Source organism: Pipra filicauda, unplaced genomic scaffold (assembly GCF_003945595.2).
Source record: "Pipra filicauda isolate LSUMZ 115617 unplaced genomic scaffold, ASM394559v2 scaffold61_size3293851_pilon, whole genome shotgun sequence".
NCBI lineage: Eukaryota > Metazoa > Chordata > Aves > Passeriformes > Pipridae > Pipra > Pipra filicauda.
This window is the reverse complement of record NW_024104776.1, coordinates 1,842,514-1,862,622: the sequence shown is the minus strand read 5'-3', so window position 1 is coordinate 1,862,622 and position 20,109 is coordinate 1,842,514. Positions and strand designations below refer to the sequence as shown.

General features: G+C 36.6%; 1 protein-coding gene across 1 annotated transcript in view; it reads left to right on the top strand.

The window, feature by feature from the left end:
• DOK6 (docking protein 6) overlaps positions 1–20,109 on the top strand; it is a 247,241-nt gene that overhangs the window by 180,158 nt on the left and 46,974 nt on the right. The window contains exon 6 of the mRNA XM_027723126.2: positions 3,978–4,116. Within this exon, the coding sequence (XP_027578927.1) occupies positions 3,978–4,116 (139 nt within the window). The remainder of the gene's footprint in view (positions 1–3,977; positions 4,117–20,109) is intronic.

The window sequence follows — 20,109 nt, the reverse complement described above, 5'->3', positions numbered from 1 at the left end:
ACATAGTGAGCAGAGGCAGTAGGAAACCATTATATGAATTTGGGAAATGTTGAAAAAATCTGACAATAGTGGTGGGAAAACCTTTTTGACTTGAACAGAAATTTTTCCTTGAATAAAAGCAAGAGATTTCACTGTTCATCTCTGAATTCAGCTTGTCCTAGGCCACAAGCTTAGCTCTCACCATATCGCTATTCTTTCTCCTGGCTCTTGAGCCAGATCTACTAACAATGACGATTGTGAAAAGCTGTTGCAGCATTTTAAGAATTAAAAAATTTGCAATTATTTGCAACACTGTTTATCTACTGGTGTCATTGTCTATCCTGTTATATCATTCTCTAATAATACAGGCAAAAAAACCACATTTTCCTATTTCAGTCAAAGGACTTCATGCATTTTAATGCATTGAATCCTTAAATATCCTAAAGCATAGGTTAATGACATCCCTGTTTTAAAGTTGAAAAACACAGAAATAGATCAGCATTTTTCAAGCCCCTGCAGACTGTAAGTCTCTCATAAAAAAATTAAACTATACAAAATCATTGACTTTTTTGACAGTGAAGGTCATACTGAGTTGGTAGAGCTGCACTGCTTAATTGTGACAGTACAGGAAAATAAGAGGTCCACACCTTTGTCCTACCTTTTCTCTAAAGTGATTCTAGGGCATGTAAAAGTTATGAAAATGCTATTAAATTGGCAACTGATTGACCATGTGTTCTTTGAACATAGAGAAATTTGAATTTTCCCACAATTATTTAATTTTTACTTGTAATAAAGCAACACATTAGCATGGCTAAACCTGAAATTGAAACTTTATATGGACAGTTATCTGGCATCTAAGAGGGCTGTGGAGAAAATGGGGTTTTGGTTTACTGACTATGTTTTGACTATAAATAGAACAAGACAAGAAGTCTTGTTTCAGCTCATGGACTTGTCCATTCCTGTTAGCCAGATAAGTAAAGGTCCTCTGCTTTTTTGGCAGGACCCTTTAGCGTAGGAGAGCACACTTACCCCTTTCCCTGTCCCCATCTCCATCATACTTAGGAGCGCTTCTATTTTAGTCTATGTTTCCTTGTTCTAGAAAGACTGAGAGTAACCCTAATGATACTACTGATCTTGATTTGTAACTGGAAAAGAATAGAATAGAAAAAAGACAACACTAACTGGACTAGAATAGACTAGACTAGAAGGTCTAAACTCAGATTTTCATCTGATCAAAGGAATAGTGTTACGAGGAGTTGAACAAGAAAACTTTACTCTGGCAAAGGGATTCATCTCCTTGGGAGACAGATTATTAATAATAAGTTTAGACAGATGAAAGAAAGTTTTATGCTAACAATTTTTGCTGCTTTTGCCTGGCTCAAATGTGCCAGATAACAACTGCTTCATTTTGGGGGGCTTCAAGTCCTGTTAAACTTCAAAGCAAGTTAGGGGAATTCAGCACTTTAAGAAATGATGCCCACAATTCTCCTCCACCTTCAATTTTGAGCAGCTGTGTGCACATCATCTGTTGTTAGCCAGGGAAGCCCACAGGGGAAGGCTACCATCAACAGCTTTCCAACATTGGCATGACATGTCCACCACAGCCACCTGTTGAGGTTGGGAAGCAGGGCCCTGCAGCACTGTCCTGAGTGGTGGGTCAGGTGCCAGGGCAGTGCCACAGCCCACACCATTGCCTTCACCAGGGCTCACATAGGCAGTGCAGACCCTACTCTGATCGGCAACAGTGGTGGTTGGGGTTTGCATGCTGAAAACACACAGCTAAGTCCTGAATTTTAATCATGCCCAGTTGTCCACTTCCTTGTTTTTATCCCTGTAGGATTTTGCATCCTCTGAAACCAACAAAAAGATCATATTTTCCTTCAGTTTCTGAAACCCCATCATTTTTTCCAGACTTTCCATTTCATGCTGTTTGAATTTTATTAAGATCTTTTCACACAAAAGCAGAGTACCAGCTATATGATGCCCTGAGGGATATGAAAGGCTGTTGCCATAATGTCACAAAACTCTGGAGACAATTTATTTCTACCAGAAGCTCTTTGGAGGACTGTGGCTAAGGTTATAAAATATCTTAAATGTTTACAGCAGGGATCTTGATCTCCGTTGGAATTTAATACAAAACCTTTTTTTGTTTTAATCTATTAATTGGCACATCATGTTAACACTGATTAAGTAGTACCTGTCTACAAAATGAATTATATTTTATTTACATCTTGCAATGAAGAAAACTGGGTTTTATTCCAGAATTATGGATAATGTCAATATGGATAATATTAATTATATATTTTTAAGACTATGACTTTCTTTTCAACACTCAGTTGATCATTTGTAAGTATTTCCACCAGGTATTTTCCAGAAGTACCTCTGTTTACTCTTTCTGCCTCCAATACTTTTTATTCTTCCCAAACGCAGGCATGCATAAGTTCTTTGTAGGAGGCTCACAGCAGCATGTCTCCTCCAGTGAACAGGGAAACATTTTGTAAGTGTTAATAAGATTTTATTTTCACTGGTCAACCTTGAAATCAAAAGCAACTGCTGAACCCCAACAGTCCCTTATACAGCTCAACAGTCCTGCTAAGATGACTTTTGAAATAAAATTGTTTAGGAAGCTGTATTCTAATTTGACAAAAAGATAAGTCTCATGAAAAAAATTATTCCATTTCCTAAAAGCTGAAATATAATTGTGTGTGTGTGTGCATGTAATGTAGAAGGAGATGTATATATATATATATACAAAAATTAATTAATTTAATGTGAAAATATTTTGTAAAATTCAGTGTATGAGTAATCATACAGAATCTGGGATACAAATTCTAAAGATATGTTAGACTATTTGGGACATATTTTAATAAACTATTTTGTAATTCTGTATGTTTCAGATTTTCTGGGACCATGCTGAAGGTGCTGAGATATTAACAAAATTCGATATTCTAAAAATAATATAAACATCCAAAACATTAAAGTAATCTGGTGTTTTAGGCAAATCTAAATCCTCCTATGGTATACATCGGTGACTTAAGTCAACAATTTTCTGTCACAGATAACTGAAAATCTTTACTGGAAGTATCAGGCCAAATAAAAAGGATTTTTGAAGTTCCATTTCTAAAATTGCAAGAAGTCTATAAAAATACAGAAATCAGATACTGCTAATATGATGGAACTACTAATATAAATCCATCAAATTGCAGCACTCTTTAACACCATATACACCCTCCAACAATAATCTAACATTATTCTCTATTCCCATTTCCTGTATCACCCAGTACTACTCTTCCTCAAAATAATTCCCCACTGATACCACAGATAAGGATAACAGCAGTTACTCTCTCAGAAGAAGAAAGTAAATTTTGTTTCTGGAGGATTTTTTTCGTTATTTATCTTCTTATATGACAGAAATACTGTTCCCATTCTCAAATAGACTTTTGTAGAATGGCTTTTGTAATTATCAACATAGCTTTTGATGTTGCCTCACATAAATGCACTGAGATAGTTATAATTTAACCCTTTTAACTCTGTCTTTCCATACAACTTCTTTGTAATAATTAACCATAATAGAATTTTTAATTGGTCAGCGTTCTTTTAAAAGGTCAGATTTTCAAAGTCATGATGTTCTATGTTCTTCTGGCATCAATTGATTAAAATAATTAAATTTATTTCCCACTCACCAGTGCAGACATTTGGAAAAATGTTGGTAATAACTGACTCTATTACCTCAAGTTTTTATTCCATGCTAAAACTTGCTTTTCACTATCCAGACGATGACTAAAACTGAATTTAAAGATTACATTCATGAAGTTCTGCCCATCTCTTGGAATTTTTCTGTCTCCAATTATAAGAATAACTGCAAATGTTTGGAATTTCAGAGTTTAACTACAAAAGTTGACATTTTCCATTGTGAGATGTGTACTTTTTATAGTAGTTAGGAAAAATTACACAGTATTCATTTTTTTTCTTTCCATTTTGCCTAAATCTCCCTGCAGGATGTGTGACACAGGAGAAGGGCTGTTCACGTTTCAAACACGGGAAGGAGAAATGATATATCAGAAAGTCCATTCTGCAACACTGGCAATAGCAGAACAACATGAAAGATTAATGATGGAAATGGAGCAGAAGGCAAGGGTAAGGTCCTTTCACTAAAACACTTTAACTGTATAAAAATTGGTAATAAACCAAAGAATTATGGAGTAACAGCAGTCTGTGGATTCAGCTGCAGTGATGGTATTAGCTGTGTGGCTAAGACAGAACAGACTTTCAGATTTATGTATTTTCATGGTCAGGTATCTTCAGCACACGTAAGACAATGATCTGTTGTTGGTGACTTTTTTGGAACAGTGGATACCATTAGACATGAGATCCATGGTCACCCTCTCTAAAATTGTGGCTCTGTTACTCAAAGATTAAGTGTGTTGACTATCGATGAATGAGTGTTCATTGCGCCTCATGGCCTCACAGGTGGAAAATATACCACTATAAACACTCGCTAGGTGACAGCAAAAGTGTTCTGTTGTTGTTAATGCCTGAAAGAAATTACTTTCCCTACATTATGATAAGCAGCAATGCAATGTTAGTTCAAAAAGACCTATTTTAATATTAGTAGTTCAGAATTTCAAATTTGCACAAGTGATGTTTAAATGACTACTAACGAAAAGTTTGGAGTTTTTTAAGACAGTAAGAAAAAAAGTTTTCTCTGTGTGCTTAGAAGTAGAAATGGTCTTTACCAATCGTTCTGGAAAGCTACCTTTCAACTGTGCTTTGAAAGTATCTTTATATTCACCAGAGAGGAACTATATGAGGAGGCTAGGGAACCTGGTCTGCACGCTTTTCTTCTCAGATGACCACGTATCTTCTTCCCTGGAAAGGGATTTGAGGGTAATTGTACCATTTCCAGTGACTTTCTCTTCCTTCCTTCCCTCATGATCCTATCCCCCCACAATCCACGAGTGTCAAAATATTTTCTTCACAGTCATAAGACAAAGACTCTTGCTAAGAGCAACCTTAGACCCCAATGTTCAACTTCTCCTAATTATTCCTCAGAGAAGTCTATCTTCCTCTATTCACTGAAAAATAAACTTGAAAAATACTTAGATTTCCACACAAATCTCTTATGTTGAATGTTCCTCTCAGACTCTGCATGTCTGTAAGAAAAATCTGAGTTGAGAAGCCATAAAAAAGGCATTTTTTGGTGGTTTATGGAGAAAGATAGATGAGTTTTTCCATAAAACTAGACAAAGTAGGAGCATTTGCATAGTAGCTGAGATGACAAAATTTGGCCAGAAAACACAGGAACAGGAGAGTTCACAATCAAGATTACAATAAGTTTAGGGATACAGGAGCAATTGCCGGAAAGCCTAACACAAGATGGAGTGAGTGTAAGTGCATGTGAAGTAGTAGAAGGGCTGGCAAGAAATAACTGAATTCTACTGGGCAAAAAGTGGTTGAATAATAGTCAAAAAGCGTGAAAAACCATCATTATAAGTATGTTTGCCTTTAAAATGTCCACACCAGTGAGAGAAATTAGAACATTTTCCTGCTGCCAAAGAACTTAGACCAGGATCATACAGGATTTTTCTTTCACGGAACCATCACTTTCAGCTCTTCCTGTCAATTATCAGCTTTGCTGCTTAGCGAAGCCATTTCCATTCTGCCATCGGATGACTTCCTTAAAACCTCATTTATGAAGGCTGTGGCCATATGGTGCGTAATATCAAACTCCGAGAGCAGGCTGAGAAATAGAAATGACTCATCAGCCACACAGTGTAAGATGTACTTGGCTCTTGAACGAGGCTGCACTGTGATCTGCAGAGGGAGATAAGTAGAGGCCCACATGGGCTACTGTAGGCTACATGGAAACTGTGAGCTGTGTTAAACAGGCTGAAAAACCTGATTTTATCCTTCAACTAATAAGCTAATGTTAGCTTGAATTTAGAAACTCCACTGCTCCTGACTGACAGGGTAATGAACATTTAAGGGGTCATCTGTGTCATCTCCAACATTTGACTTGTATTCATATTAGAAACAAAACCTGAATATATCAAATAGACTAAGTATATATTACATAGCTTTTATCAAGTATGATTGCTTCTCCAATATCTAATTCCAGCAGTTTCACCAAAACCTATGTATATTTTTTCCATAAAATCTGAAATTGAAATGCAGGTAAAAGTATATTTTAAATCAGGGATTTAGCTACCATAAGTGTCTTTCAGTGATTTTTTTTACTGGAGCAACCTTGATGAACTATATAGATAATGGTTAATTTTCATAATGAATATACAAAGTGCATCACCTTAATAATAAAAAAAAGCAAAAAAAAAATAACTCGCAAAACACACAAAAAAAACCCCAGAAACAAATTCTTGTAGAAGAAAAGAGGTAAAATTAGTTACTGCCACCAGAGACTTATCGGATAAAGGTATTGCAGGCAGCCACAGGCCACACTTACTCCATTTATGGACGTCTCAGCACACAAAAATTCTGTTTCTGAATGCTAAACAATAAATTCATTTTAATGCTAAGAAATCTTTTGCTCAAGCTAAGTAACATGCTGAATAACTGTTAATAAAAGAGAGACTTCAGAAGGAAACTAATTCTTCCCATTAGTGCGTGGACTGGAAACAAAATTCTGTTCTGTGGCGGTTCATACAGCACCAAGTCTGCCTCATTGTCACCCTGAGCAGGAGAAACCCAGTCAGTTTAAACAGGCAGTCATGTGCACACTTTCATCTTCTGCTCATTTACCTTTCAAATAATCCTTTCAAAAATCCCTTCATAACACTTGAAGAAAGACCTGAAATATGAGATCAATAGTCACTGACATAGGTGTGGATTCGAGTTGGTTGTCGGTTTTACTGAGATCAAAGCAGACTGGATTTTATTCAAATATTACAGCAAAGTGGACAGTGATCTAATTTAGCTCAGGTGGTTTTCTTGATTAAGTTTGAAACATTACGCTGGCAGAGCAATAGTGTTTTATGCTCGCTTTGTTTGGGACAATAACAAATTTGGGTTAATGCTGGTACTTAAATCTAAATTCTTTTCAGAGAAATTATCTGTATATCCGCTTTTTTCAGTCTTTGTTTTTTTGATGAATCAGTGTAATACAGATGATAATTCTGTTTTGTAGTTGTTTTGCATGAGAGAGGGCAATATCGCAGTGTTTTGTTAGTGGGTTTAATTTCAACATAACAAATTAATTAAAAAGAACAATGATAGTCTTTCTATTTACATGATATTATTTTTTACTGTTCTGTTACCTATAGGAGAGTGTCAGCAACTCTGTTTTTATCATCTGAACAATCTGCATTCTTACAAATCTAGTGGCTTTTCCCTCTCCCTCCCCTCTCTGCTCCCTACCCACCTTGTTTGTTTGGGTTTTTATGTAACGTTTAGAAATCTGGTTGGATTGTCAGTCTTGAAATTACTGTGAAAAAAAAAAAAGTGTTAGCCTCAAGAATAGCATGTATCCCCACTACCTGTAGTGTGGTGTTGAGCATGGAAAATGCATTTCTGAGTGTCTTAACAGCCAGCTCTTTCACCCTCCCTGTCCCCAGGCTGAACTGCAAGCTCCTTTTCATCTTCCTTTCTGTTAATTTAGGTGCCTATCTGACTCGGTGAGTTCAGTTCAGTTTGTTAATTTGGCCAAAGAAAACCCCAAAAACACCTAACTAAAAGGAGAAGGATTCTTCAGGTTTACTGAACTGAATTGGTTTACAGGCAGCAATGAACCATTATATCTTCTCAGTTGATCTGTCCTGAGGAGAAAAGGAAAAAGAATAATTCATCCTGCATAAACGCTTCACTTACATAAATACTGAGTATCCTCCTCCTTGCAATCAGGAGATGATGTTAGGTTTGGTGATCTTTTTTTAAAGAATCTCAGTTCAGATGGTTTTCACACATCAGCATCTGAACAGTTGTACTCAGCAGCACTTGTCTATCTAACCTCTGCACCAGGGTGACAACATGGCATTGGAATTTTAACACCTGATTTCCTCTCTAATACCAGCTTTGATCTTCTGCCATTCAACCTCCACTGAAAACACTCCTGATATAACTTCTGCCCCCACTGTTGTTCAGGTATAACATGGGGGGTTAAGAGCTGTAGATTTCCTATGTTATGACTCCACATATGAGGGAGGCATGCTGAGGAAATACTTATACCTTTGTAGCCCTATAAATTACTTCTTTCAAGAGCTGCCAGCAAAAACTTATTATGCAATCTCAAAAGAATAAAAATTTACAATGTGTAAAAAAATAACTCTAAATAAGATAGCACTAAAGTTGATGTTAACCAGCTGAAGTTAATCAAACATGAATAAAACTGAAGTATAAATGCAGGAATAAATGATAATGGCCCAAGTTTCATAACTTACTATCAATGAAATTTTCTATGACACTTGTTTTACTTTAGACAGCAGAACTATAAAAATGCCATTTTAGATTGTGATCTTTTTAACATTTCCCAGAAGATAAATACCTCTATGAACATTGCGTCTGTATATTTTTTCTTCTATTCTCACTATTTACAAGTCTTGTCTTTAAAATTCAACTTAATGTAAGTGGAAAAGTCATCATGACAGATTTCTGTCATTTAAAAAAAGATAGTATCAGTGAGTTTTTATATTATTTCTTTAAAAAACATTATTAGGAGGGAAATAATAAATGTGTCAAAGAAGACAAATATCAGGCAATGGAAGTGGGCTTAAGGAGAGGTTGAAGAGGAAGGTGCTTAAGAAATAAGACTGAGAGTCATTTAATCTTTCTCTTTCTTATCTGAAAAAAAATGAAGAGGGTAGCAGTATTTCATAAGACTGGTCAGAGGATAAATATAAACTACAGTATTGTCAGACACAGTATTAATAAGAATGGAAATAGAATTAGGAAGGTTAATGTAGACTGTCTTAGGATCAGAAAAAACAACTCTGAACCTGGGAAAATAGCATTAGTTTAATAGGGAACTTTTAATTTATCTTTGCTTTGTAAACAAGTCTGTATTATCTATAGCTTCACATATTTTGAACCTGATCACAACCTAAATACATACTCATGAAACATTACAGGGTCAAACATCATCAACAAACATATTAAACATTCTAAATTTCAATTTTAACATGATGGTTTCAATTTGAAGCATCCTACCTTTTCCACTGCATCTTCAGAGCTTTGACTGGTTTATTTATGTCTCTGTGCAATGGTATGCCTATCACATATTATTTTCAAGTTGTGAAGTATGGGAAATACTAGTGGATGCTGCTGACCCAGTGAATGTATGAAATATTTAGTTAAATACATTTTAAAGGTTTTTTGGGCTTCATTTCAGCACTGCAATTTACTTAATATAACAAAGCCCATTCATGTTGTAATTCTGCCCAAGTGCATTTGAGTTGACTCAATACCTGAAGGAGAAACAGAAGAAAATTCTACAGTTCATTCATAGATGATCCCATGTCATGACATACTGGTCTCTTAGTGTGTTTTCTTCTCTTTCTAAATTATATATAGGCTGAAGTACTGAGATTCTAAATTCATATAGTCATTCATAAACTCATGTACTTTATGGAAGTTAAAGTATAGCCTCAGGTCAGTTATTCATTCATACTTAGCTCAATATTGTTCTACACTTCCCATCTGAAACTACTGTATGATTTTGCTGTATAATGTTTGTTTAGAAATTTTATAACCCTGTAAAAAGCTGGCTGCTTTATTGCAATACACAGTTGGTGAATGGTTTACTTGATTCACGTGGGTGTTGTGAAGCTTTTTCTGTTATAGAATTGAATAGAGTAGAATAGAACAGAATATTTCTGTCAGAAAGGATCTGCAATGACCATCTAGGCCAACTATCTGACCTCTTCAGGGCTGACCAAAAGTTAAAGTAAGTTGTTAAGGGCATTGTCCAAATGCCTCTTAAAACACTGACTACCTTGAGGTATCAACCACCTCTCTAGGACGCCTGGTCCAGTGTTTGACCACTCTCTCAGTAAAGAAATGTTTCCTGATGCCCAGTCTAAGCCTCCCCTGGTACAGTGGAACACCACCGTGATCAGGTTGTCCACGACTATCTGTAAATTTTGCCAAGATTAACAACAAACCCAAGAATGCTGGATTCTTTTTTTTTTTTCACATAAGTGTATTTTTGGGTTTGAGTTTTGTAAAACCAATTCCCAGAAGTATCAGTAATTTTCCATAGTGTTCTTGGTTCATTAAACACATAATGACATTTTTCTTGATTCTGATTTTTCTATGAGAATTTTTAAAGAATTTTCCCAGACTCCTTGTTAGTCTTCAGGCTCACAAAACTTGTGTGTACTTGGATGAAGTAAATGCTAAACTTACATCACAAGTCTGTTTCCAACATTCACCACTTCATAAGAAAGTAGAGGGTTTGTGGGTGTTCAAACTGAGTGACAGTTAATGATTCTTCCAACTGGACCTCCTTTATTTTTTAATTCTAAATAAAATATTGTCTTGAATGTAGATTTATTTCAATGGCATTTTTTCAGAGACTATTAGTCATATCAAAATACAGCAGCAACATTCAAAAAGTATGTAGCAGATACCATTCCCTTTCTAAAAGAAAATACTTCATCCCACTATGAAATTTAAACTTCCACAGCCACTAAAGTGTCATCCCATTTATTCCTTTCTTAGTGAGTCAACATCTTTTTTACCCCCTCTTCCTCTGTGAGCTGCAGGGGTCCATTGTGCCCCTATACAGCACCTCGAAGGCAGAGGGAGGTGTAAAGATGAGGTGTAAAGATTCTCCGAGGAACGCTGTAGGTGGCTGGTGTTCCTGGATGTTTGCTGTTTGTTTGAATGAAACCACAGAATAGGGAAAATCCTCACTATGGTAACAAAGGGTTAGTGCAGCTGCTTCTAGGAAGTGTTAGAGTATCAGGATGGGGGGGGACACAGAGCTATTCATCATGTTTCAAACACTGCAGACAACATAGAGGTTTGTGGGGTGTGTAGGTAAGTGGTGTGGGTAGGTGTGAGAACAGAGCTGGAAAATCCTTACATAAGAGTGTGTCAAATATTTTGGTAGTTGGTGATGTAATTTCAATGTTGTTTTGCCACTTGAAAGCTAAATCTTTGAATTTTTTTTGAAGTGGTAGTAGTCATGAGGGTTTTCATTCAGAGTATGGTGGGAAAAATTCAATTCTTAATTTGACACAATTTTGAAATCTCTCTTATCTGTAGTCATAAGGCTGGATGATCTTGAATGCAAAAAGATAATTCTCAAAAAGATAATACTCTAAATCTGTCCTAGGCCTAAAATCCCAGTCCCTTACCACATGGATGTGCATCCTTACTTAGAAATTACTCTTATTCTTTCCTCCTTAAAAATTTCTGGAATAATTTGTATACTGTTACAGTATTCTTCTAGCTTTCTGTCCATCATGCTACCTAAGACTCAGATTGAAATCTGCCTTCCTCCTTATATAAAGTATGATGTGAACCAAAATTTGTATTAAAAGTTTTGCAAATGTGTCTCATAACTAAGACAATACATTTTTTTATTTACAAGGAGCCTGTTGCATCCTATGAATCAATCCTAAAGCTGCATACATGAATCCTATGAACATTGTTTTCCCTGTTCACCTCAGTGATATGTGTACATGCAACTGGGCTGTACTGTGAGCATTTCAATTTAAGCTGCTATGGTCTGGTTAGCTTGTTTAAATGCAACAGGGCAAAGATATTTACATAATAAGGTATCCGAAGATGCAAAGACTCCTGAGAATTTAGCATGTAAGCACTTTAAAAATCACTGTAGCCACCTATCTACGTTTCTAGGCACTGTTTAAAGAACTATTTCTTAAAAGTCAGGTATAATTTATTTCAACTTTATGAAGTTGCATTTGAATATAAGAGGATTTGAAGGTTGGTGACATAAGCACATTTGTGACTTTTTTTTCGCTTTTCTTGTGCTTTGCAGAATATTGCATATTTGCAGAGCTAAAAAAGTAGTTGGAGAGGCACTGTCAAGCTGAAATTCATATTTGTTTCCATAAATGCAGAAAATAAAGAGCCAACAAACTTTTCCCTGAACAAAATTGATGATTTGTTTAGCAGTCTTATTTGCTGAAAGCTGTAGGTGATACGAGTGATAAATTAGGAATGGTTGCTGTAATTATACGGTAGGTGTTGCATGCCTGACTGAACCCTCTATGGCTATTCCCAACCCTCTCCTTAACTTACCTCAGAGAAGCATTTAATATGGAAGGGAAGTTTTGTTTGGCATTGTGTACCTTTAAACCAGCTTGCTTATATAATTGTACTGGTAGGTTTATGTCATCAACTCTCTTAACAGAGAAGTGGGTTATGTTGACTTAAGTATTAGTAAAAAGTAATACTGAAAGCACATCACCAGTGGGCTTAATCTATTATTAATATCATATCTACTATTTTCAGAAAACTGTTTCTTATAAAATAAACTGAAGTAACTATAGAGCTTCTATTATTAGTAGTAGAAGCTGATGAAGTTATCTGATGCTCTCAGGAGACAGGTATTATTATAATATTTATACTAATGAGTAAAATGAGGCACAGAAAGATTGAAGCCAAATTCAACTGCATATGAATTGCCCAAGGTCAGAGACTAATCGGCTGTATGCTAGGAATAGCACAACAACAAAACAATAGCAAAGCAAGTCCTGAATAGTAGTCAATTGCTTATTCACAGAAGAATTAACTTCTAAAAAAGGTTTTTTCATATGGTTTTCACCAGTCTTTTGAGTTATAGTATTATTCTGTGTCTCCTGTCAAGCAAGGCCTTCCTCTGTTTCAGCAAATCTGTTTAGGAGTTCTTTATATCACCCAAGGGAATAGTTAAGGCTTTGCCTCTGACTAATAAGAAACTTCTTTATCAATGATTTGCAGAGGGGCAAAGTGTTTTTTAGAGAACAGGAGAATTATAAAAAGTAATAATCTGAAACGGGATCAAAAATTCTCATAACAGCCCTAAAGTTAATCTGTAATTCCCTCCTGTGCTTTTTGTGCTTTGGCTCATCAGGTACCTGTTGGTAGGACAAAAATTAGGTGAAATTCACCCTATGTCTTCAATTTTTTTACTTCTTTTTATAAAGATGACAGGGTTTTTAATGTGAAAATTATTTATGATAATCTCTCTGATTATGTTTATCTTTCTGATTATGACTGAAGAGAACAAATATTGAGTATCAAAAAAAGCCATATCTGAAATACAGGAACTTTTCCAAGTAAATGCAGTCTTTTGATATGTATTTATCAAAGCCTATCCATATAGGGATTGGTTCTGTTCCTTTTTTCTGTCAGCTGTGGGTTGTTCTCATGTTACTGATATCCCATATCATGCTGCCCATGCTAAGAGTTTTTATTTATCAGTTGTATAGGAATCTGGTTCAGGAGAAGTGTAAGCCAATAGTACAAACTATAGACCCTGTGCTGTTTATTTGACTTACTAGAGTAGCTATATTATACAAAGATGTGCAGCTACTACAGTCAGCAAAATAACATCAGTTTGACACAATGGCACAGCACAGCTCTCAGATTTTCAAAGTTATTGAATATAGGATCAGAAATATTGGCATTGGAAAGGAGTGCTGGTGGTCAGATCATCCAGTTGTCTGTTCAAAGCAGATATTGCATCAAAACTAGATAAAGTTACCCAGGATCTTATCCAGTCAAGTTTTGAATACCCACAACAATGCAGATTATGGCTACTCATGCCAGCACTTCGCTGTTCACCTTGTGAAGAATTTTTCCTTAAGTGTATGTCAAATTTCCCCTGCCATAGCCTGTGACCTGTCAACTCTTGTCCTTTCACAGTGCATCTCTGGTAACAGTCTTCTCTACAACATACCTTTAAAAAGAGAGAGAAAAACTGGAGTTAGATTTCTTTCAGTCTTTGCTTTCTCATTGTGAGTAAACACTGGACACATAATCCATCCCTCATATTCTGCTTCTTAGTGGTTCTCTGCCAGACTCTCTTCAGTTTGCCTGGGCCCAAACCTGAAGACTTCGTGCACGTCTCTAGACTTCCAGATGTGGTTTCACAAGTGCCAAATAGTGGGGAAAAGTGACTTCCCCCATTCTGCTGGCCACGCTTTTGCTAATGTGGACCAGTGCGTCACTAACCTCCATCACTGCATATGTACGCTTGCCATTCATATTGTCACCAGGACCACTAGATCCTTTTGGCAAAGTTTTTACCCAGCAAGTCAGTCCCCAGGCTGTACTTGTGCACACAGTTGCCCTGACCCAGTTGCAGCATTATGTCATTGCTGAATTTCATGACATTCCTGTCAGCCTTTTCCTCTGTTTTTCTGAGGTTCCTCTGAATAGAAGCCCTCCTCTTTGAGTGTTTGACTGTTCCCCCTGGTTTGTCATCCCCAAATTTGCGAAGTTGAATTCTTTCCCACTGTCCATGTTGGTAATGATGTTAAATGTAGTGGAGTACTGTTCCATCTAAACTGCAGGAAAAGGTTTTTCAAAAATGTTTCAGTTCTGCAGCATTCAGCAGCAAGGAATTAATGAAGATTTTCTGTGCTATGTCAGAAGCATACATCGCTCTGTTTCTTATGACTGTCTCAGGGTAAAAGCTGCTAGTTTCATAGCATATTCAGTCTGTCAGAATCCATTTCCATAAAGGCAGCTGTCAGGCAAGACTCATATGGATTCATATGAGTGGCTGTTGAATACATATGTCTACAGTCTTTGTGATTCAAAATCCATTGACAAAGAAGCATAGGTTCTTCCTTGTAAGATGAAAGAACTTGTAGTCTCTTCATTATTCTTATTTCCTAGTAGAACATAGGTGTAAAAGTTGCAATTGCTACTACCAGAGAGGTTTTATAAAATCCTTGGTAAAAAGATGGCATTTCTGTAATGTTTCCCACATATTGTGTGGTGATCACCTTTACATACATTTTGTATTACATGAAGAAAAAAAAGCAATGGAGTTACAGATTTCCATGGCAACAGGTATAATTCTGTTTCCTTTGTTTCGTGAAGCTGAAACAGAGGCAAAAGATTGTTTCATTAAATGGTAACTATGGATTTCACGGGGCTTGAGTTATATGGCATATGGTCATGCATCTACAACTTCTACTGTGTCAACCAACTTCTGCCAACTGATTTTTTGTCTGAAAATGAAATTAGATGAAGAAAGGTTGCTAATGGTAGGATTTATTAGACTGATGCAAGTATGTAGAAAGATACAGCAATCAACAAACTTCCCTGTCTCCCACGTTTCTAAACTGGATTCCTAATGTGCAGCATCAGTAAGGAAGCAAAAATTTCGCAAGCTTCTTTTACATGCAGAATTTTGGATTGTAATTCAGAGCATCTTGTCTCTCACTGTAAGTTTTTTCTCGGCTATAAAAACCCATATGTTTCCCATTTTCATTATGTATATTTATTTAGAAGTGTGTGTGTTGCTTTTTAATGATTGCTTATTGCAATTTTAAAACAGCAATGTCAAGAATGCTCTGGCTATATCTATCTATATACGTGATCATGATGTGATTCCTTTGTATGAGCACACACAGTGGAAAAGAGTTACCCTTTATTGTTATATACCGGCATCTCAGTTGATTTTAAATCTGTCAAAGCTCACTAAAGGCAATAGAGCTGCTGAAGTAAATATTAAATTAATTACGATTAAATTTCCTTAAATTAAATTAATGCATTTATTTGTGTATTCATATGTGCAGACATATTTTTTAGCCCCCTCCCTACAGAAATACATTACATCGCACATATATAACTAACCCCAGTATGTGTGATTTAAAATGAATTTTAAATGTTTAAAAGTAACTAATTAAAAGGAAGTAAATGTGTTCTTTTGGAAGATATTGAAGAGTCATCTGAGAAGACTTTACACCCTAATAGTAATTTTTATGTATTCCAGGTTTGCTATTTCTTCTTTTTAATTGAATTGTCTTTGTATGACATATAAAACTAAGTTCTGAAAATGTCAGAAAGTAGAGATCAGCAAGACTATGTGTGTTACTGAATACTGGAGTCACGCACTGATAAGCTTAATAAGGAATATTCATGAAAGGTTATTGATGATTATTGTTTCAGCAAGTATTCAGAAAATAGTCTTCCTGTCATTTTATTAAAGTTCATTGGTTGGCAATTTCTGTATACTGAAATGAAGAAGCTAAAAGAAATGTGATTTCCACAAATATGTGTAATTGGAAACTACTGATCTGGTTTAGACAATAGAAGAAAAACTTCATAAGAAATTTCATGAAGTCCAAGTCATTTACTTCATCAGAAGTAATGAAAGTCAAATGACTGTGCGTTGAATAGTGAATGGAGATTCTAGCGTTTTTTAGAATTCAGATTTTTCAGCCCCAAACTTCTTCCAGTATGGTTCTGCCAGCTGGTGAGAATGGACAGTCTATGTTCATCCATATTTCACTTTTGTTGCTGCATGCTAAAGTGTGTTTTTGTGTTCTCCACTGAGAGACGTTTTTTCATACCATGACTTCTACCATACCAGTTCTAAAACTGGCCAAAGCAGCTTCAACGAAGTCAGAAGGGCTGTCCTTAAGGTACTCTCAAGTAAAATACTGGGACTTCGAGTGTCCTAAATACCTGTTTAAGATATGTCATATCTTTTGGCAAGTAATTCCATGCAAAAAAATTGCATACTTTGAAGACTTTGCCAGAGCATATCAGGTTGGGGTCAGACTCTAGCAGCTTTGTAAGAGAAGGGAATACTCAGCAGAGCAAGGAGAGGGAAAAACAGGCAGAGGAAGGAGGACAAGACTTTGCATGTCAGCACTGATGGCAAGCCTCACTATTTTTAACTTTGGCTCGACAAACCTCATGAAAGAACATCTTCTGGAATACCATAACTGTCAGGTTGAATTCCCAAAAAAACACTTACTCTGTTTGAAGAATACCAGCCTTTGTTAATAGTCTCTTTCTTTGATCTCTCCAGCTGATGCATTTCAGTCTGTTCTTTCCAAATCCAACTTACTTATCCTTATACTGTTCAGAAGACAGATCTGGCACTCTCCCTATTCAGTAAAACCTTCTCTATAGTTTTGGAGATGATAATCACAAACTGGCTGAGGATGCAAAGGGACCTCTGTAAGTCATCTTTTCCAACCACCCTGGCTCAAGCAGGGCCACCAAAGCTGGTTGCCCAGGACCATGTCCAGATGGCTTTTTGAATATCTACAAGGTGGGAGACTTCACAACTACCCTGGAAAATCTGTGCCATCTAACAGTAAAAGTGTTTCCTAGTGTTCAGAGGGAATCTCCTGTGTTTCAGTTTGTTCACATTGCCCCTGGTCCTGTCATTGGACACCACTGTAAAGAGCTTGGTTCTGTCTTCTTTGCACCCTCCCTTCAGGTATTTACAAACATTGTAAGATGAAGCCTTCTCTTCTCCAGGCTAAACAACAGGCTCTCTTAGCCCATGTTCATTGGTGAGGTGCTCCATCCCTCTAATGATCTTCATGGCCTCCTCTGGATCCACTCTAACAGATTCACATCCTTCTTGTGCTGGGGGATCTAGAGCTGGACAGAGTACTCCAGGTGGGCAGAGTACAGAGAGAGAAACACTTCCCTCAACCTGCTGGCCCAGATGTATTTGACATTCTGGTCTGCAGGCATACTTAGCTGGCTCATGTCCAGCTTTTCATCCACAAGAACCTCCAAGTCTTTCTCTGCAGGGATGCTCTCAGTGAGTTCTCCCAGTCTGTACTCATGTCTGAGATTGCCCCACCCAAGTGCAGCACCTTGCACTTAAGACTTGTTGAAAGGTACTTGTGGGCCCAATTTTCAAGCTTGTCCAGGTCCTTCTGGATGACATCCTGTCCTTCTGTTGTGTCAACTGCTAAGGTCAGCTTTGTATCATCTACAAACTTGCTGAAGGGTGTACTTGCTTTTGCTGTCCGTGTCATTGATGAAGATACTGAAGAGCACTGGTCCCAAGACAGAGCCCTGAGGGACACCACTCATCACCAACCTCCACCTGGACTTAGAATCATTGACTACAACTGTCTGCTTATATCCATCCGATTCCTTATCTACCACATAGTCCACCCTTCAAATTATCTTCCCGTGCACAGAGGTGAAAACAATTTTTTTTGCTCTGATCGTCCCCAGTACCCTTCTGGAAAGAGCCATGTCTTTAAAAAAGTGTATCAGTGCTAAGGACCTTCAAAAATCCTAGATTTTTACTTTTAACACCTGGAGACTGTGCCCTGGGTGACGCTATTTGGAGAAATTATATTGTAGTTCTACACACTCTTGTCCCCAAATGCTGTATATTTTCAGGTCAACAAATGTCTGTCTGAAAAATCTCTTCCTTTGTCCAATACCTCTCTTTCATAAAAGCTCCTTTCATGGTAAAAGAAAGAAGAATCAGTAACCTCAAATAATGTCTGTGCAATACTGGATTCTCCATGTATTTCCTGAAGAAATTAGTTCAATTATATTTGCTTCCACCAAGACCTTGTAGGCTTGGTGTAGTCAGGCTTGAAATAGTCTCGGCTCTATTCATCTTGGCATCATCTCCCATTTTATTAGTGAATGGTTTTGTGCAATGAAAAATGGATAAAGTATTTGCTTGTGTATAATAATACGGTGCAAACCATTGAAAGATATAAGAATCTGACCTTCTACCCTCACTGTAATTAGTATAGTTTCCAGAGGCAGGAAGCTTCTTTCATGAAAGGAACCAACCCACAATGTTGTGATAGAATATGGGCAAAGACACTCACCTTACAGACATTCAATAAATATAATCCCAATATGCTGTAAAATCCATCTAATTTTCCTCCAATGTTAAGCCATTCTGTCAGACAACAACGATCTATTATGAGCTTCTTTTAGAAGAAAGGAAAAAAAAAAGAACCCAACACATTTCTGCCAGAAAAGGAGCAAAGTGTCCCAATTCTATCTTTATAATGTGGCCAAGGAGATTAGAAAAAAAAAAAAATCAGTCCCAATGAATCTCCCTTCAGAATGCTTTCCTTTCACCATTGCTTTGTTATTCATAGATAATGTTATTCACCACCAAAGAGTAATCATCATCCGCCTTGGCATTGCAAAGCAGTGTTACTAGTTTGATTTTTTTTCCTCCATAATTGATTAAGTAACTCTCTAAAAGGTAGTAGCAAGTCTGGAACCGCTACTGAAATCCAAATGCTAGAAATATATTATAGAGGCTGACATCACTCAAATTACTTTCACAGCTAGCTTTTCTACAAGTGTTTTCAGAAGACTTGTGAGGTCATATATTAGTGGGGGTTTTGCCAATATTGTGTATTCTGTCAGGAACAGCAAGCTGGATAAAAACGTAAAAATAAATATAAAGCAATGCATAGCAAATAAATAGTATGCTGATAACCTACAGATATTTATATTAATAGTAGGCACCTTTACGTAATGAATAGAGTCCAAGTAACACATAACTATTTTCTAAGCAAGTTAAGTGATTGTGAACAAAGGGCTATAGGGAAATTATAACCAAAGAGTATTACTAACACATCAGCAAAGGAAAGAATATTCTCACTGGACTTTCATAGGAATATACCCTGCATCCAGTTTTATTAAGTATTTTCACTGAAGTTCTGGATCAAGGCACAATCTAATTACTAGACTTCCAGATCTTACATTTATAAGATAATATGGAAGTGGATCAATGAAGAGACAGAATTCAAAATGACAAATTGAAAAATTGTTTGGAGCAGCAGAATTGATTTCAACGGAAACAGAGGCAAAACTGTGCTTAAGAAGGAAGAACAATCTGCTTCACAGTACTGGATCAGAACTGCTTTTTGTAAAATAGATCTATGGGTCATAGTATACAAGTTGAATGTGAGGCAGCAGTAGCTGCTTTTGAGAAGCTATGGTCATTATGAGAAAATGAGAAAACACATTTTAAAAAACTCAAAAACTTCTTCCCTCCTTCTTGTTCTCTAACTCAGCTGATATCTGAGCTGGTACCTCAGCTGATGCTACCTACTAGATAGTGTGATTCTTAAACTCTAGTAATATTTTAGCGTGGATACCAGTAAAATGAGTCTATGCTATTCCACTGTCAGCTAATTGACACTTGAGAGGTGAAATATATTTCTCAAGTCCTCTTTCTCTTCAAAGCAT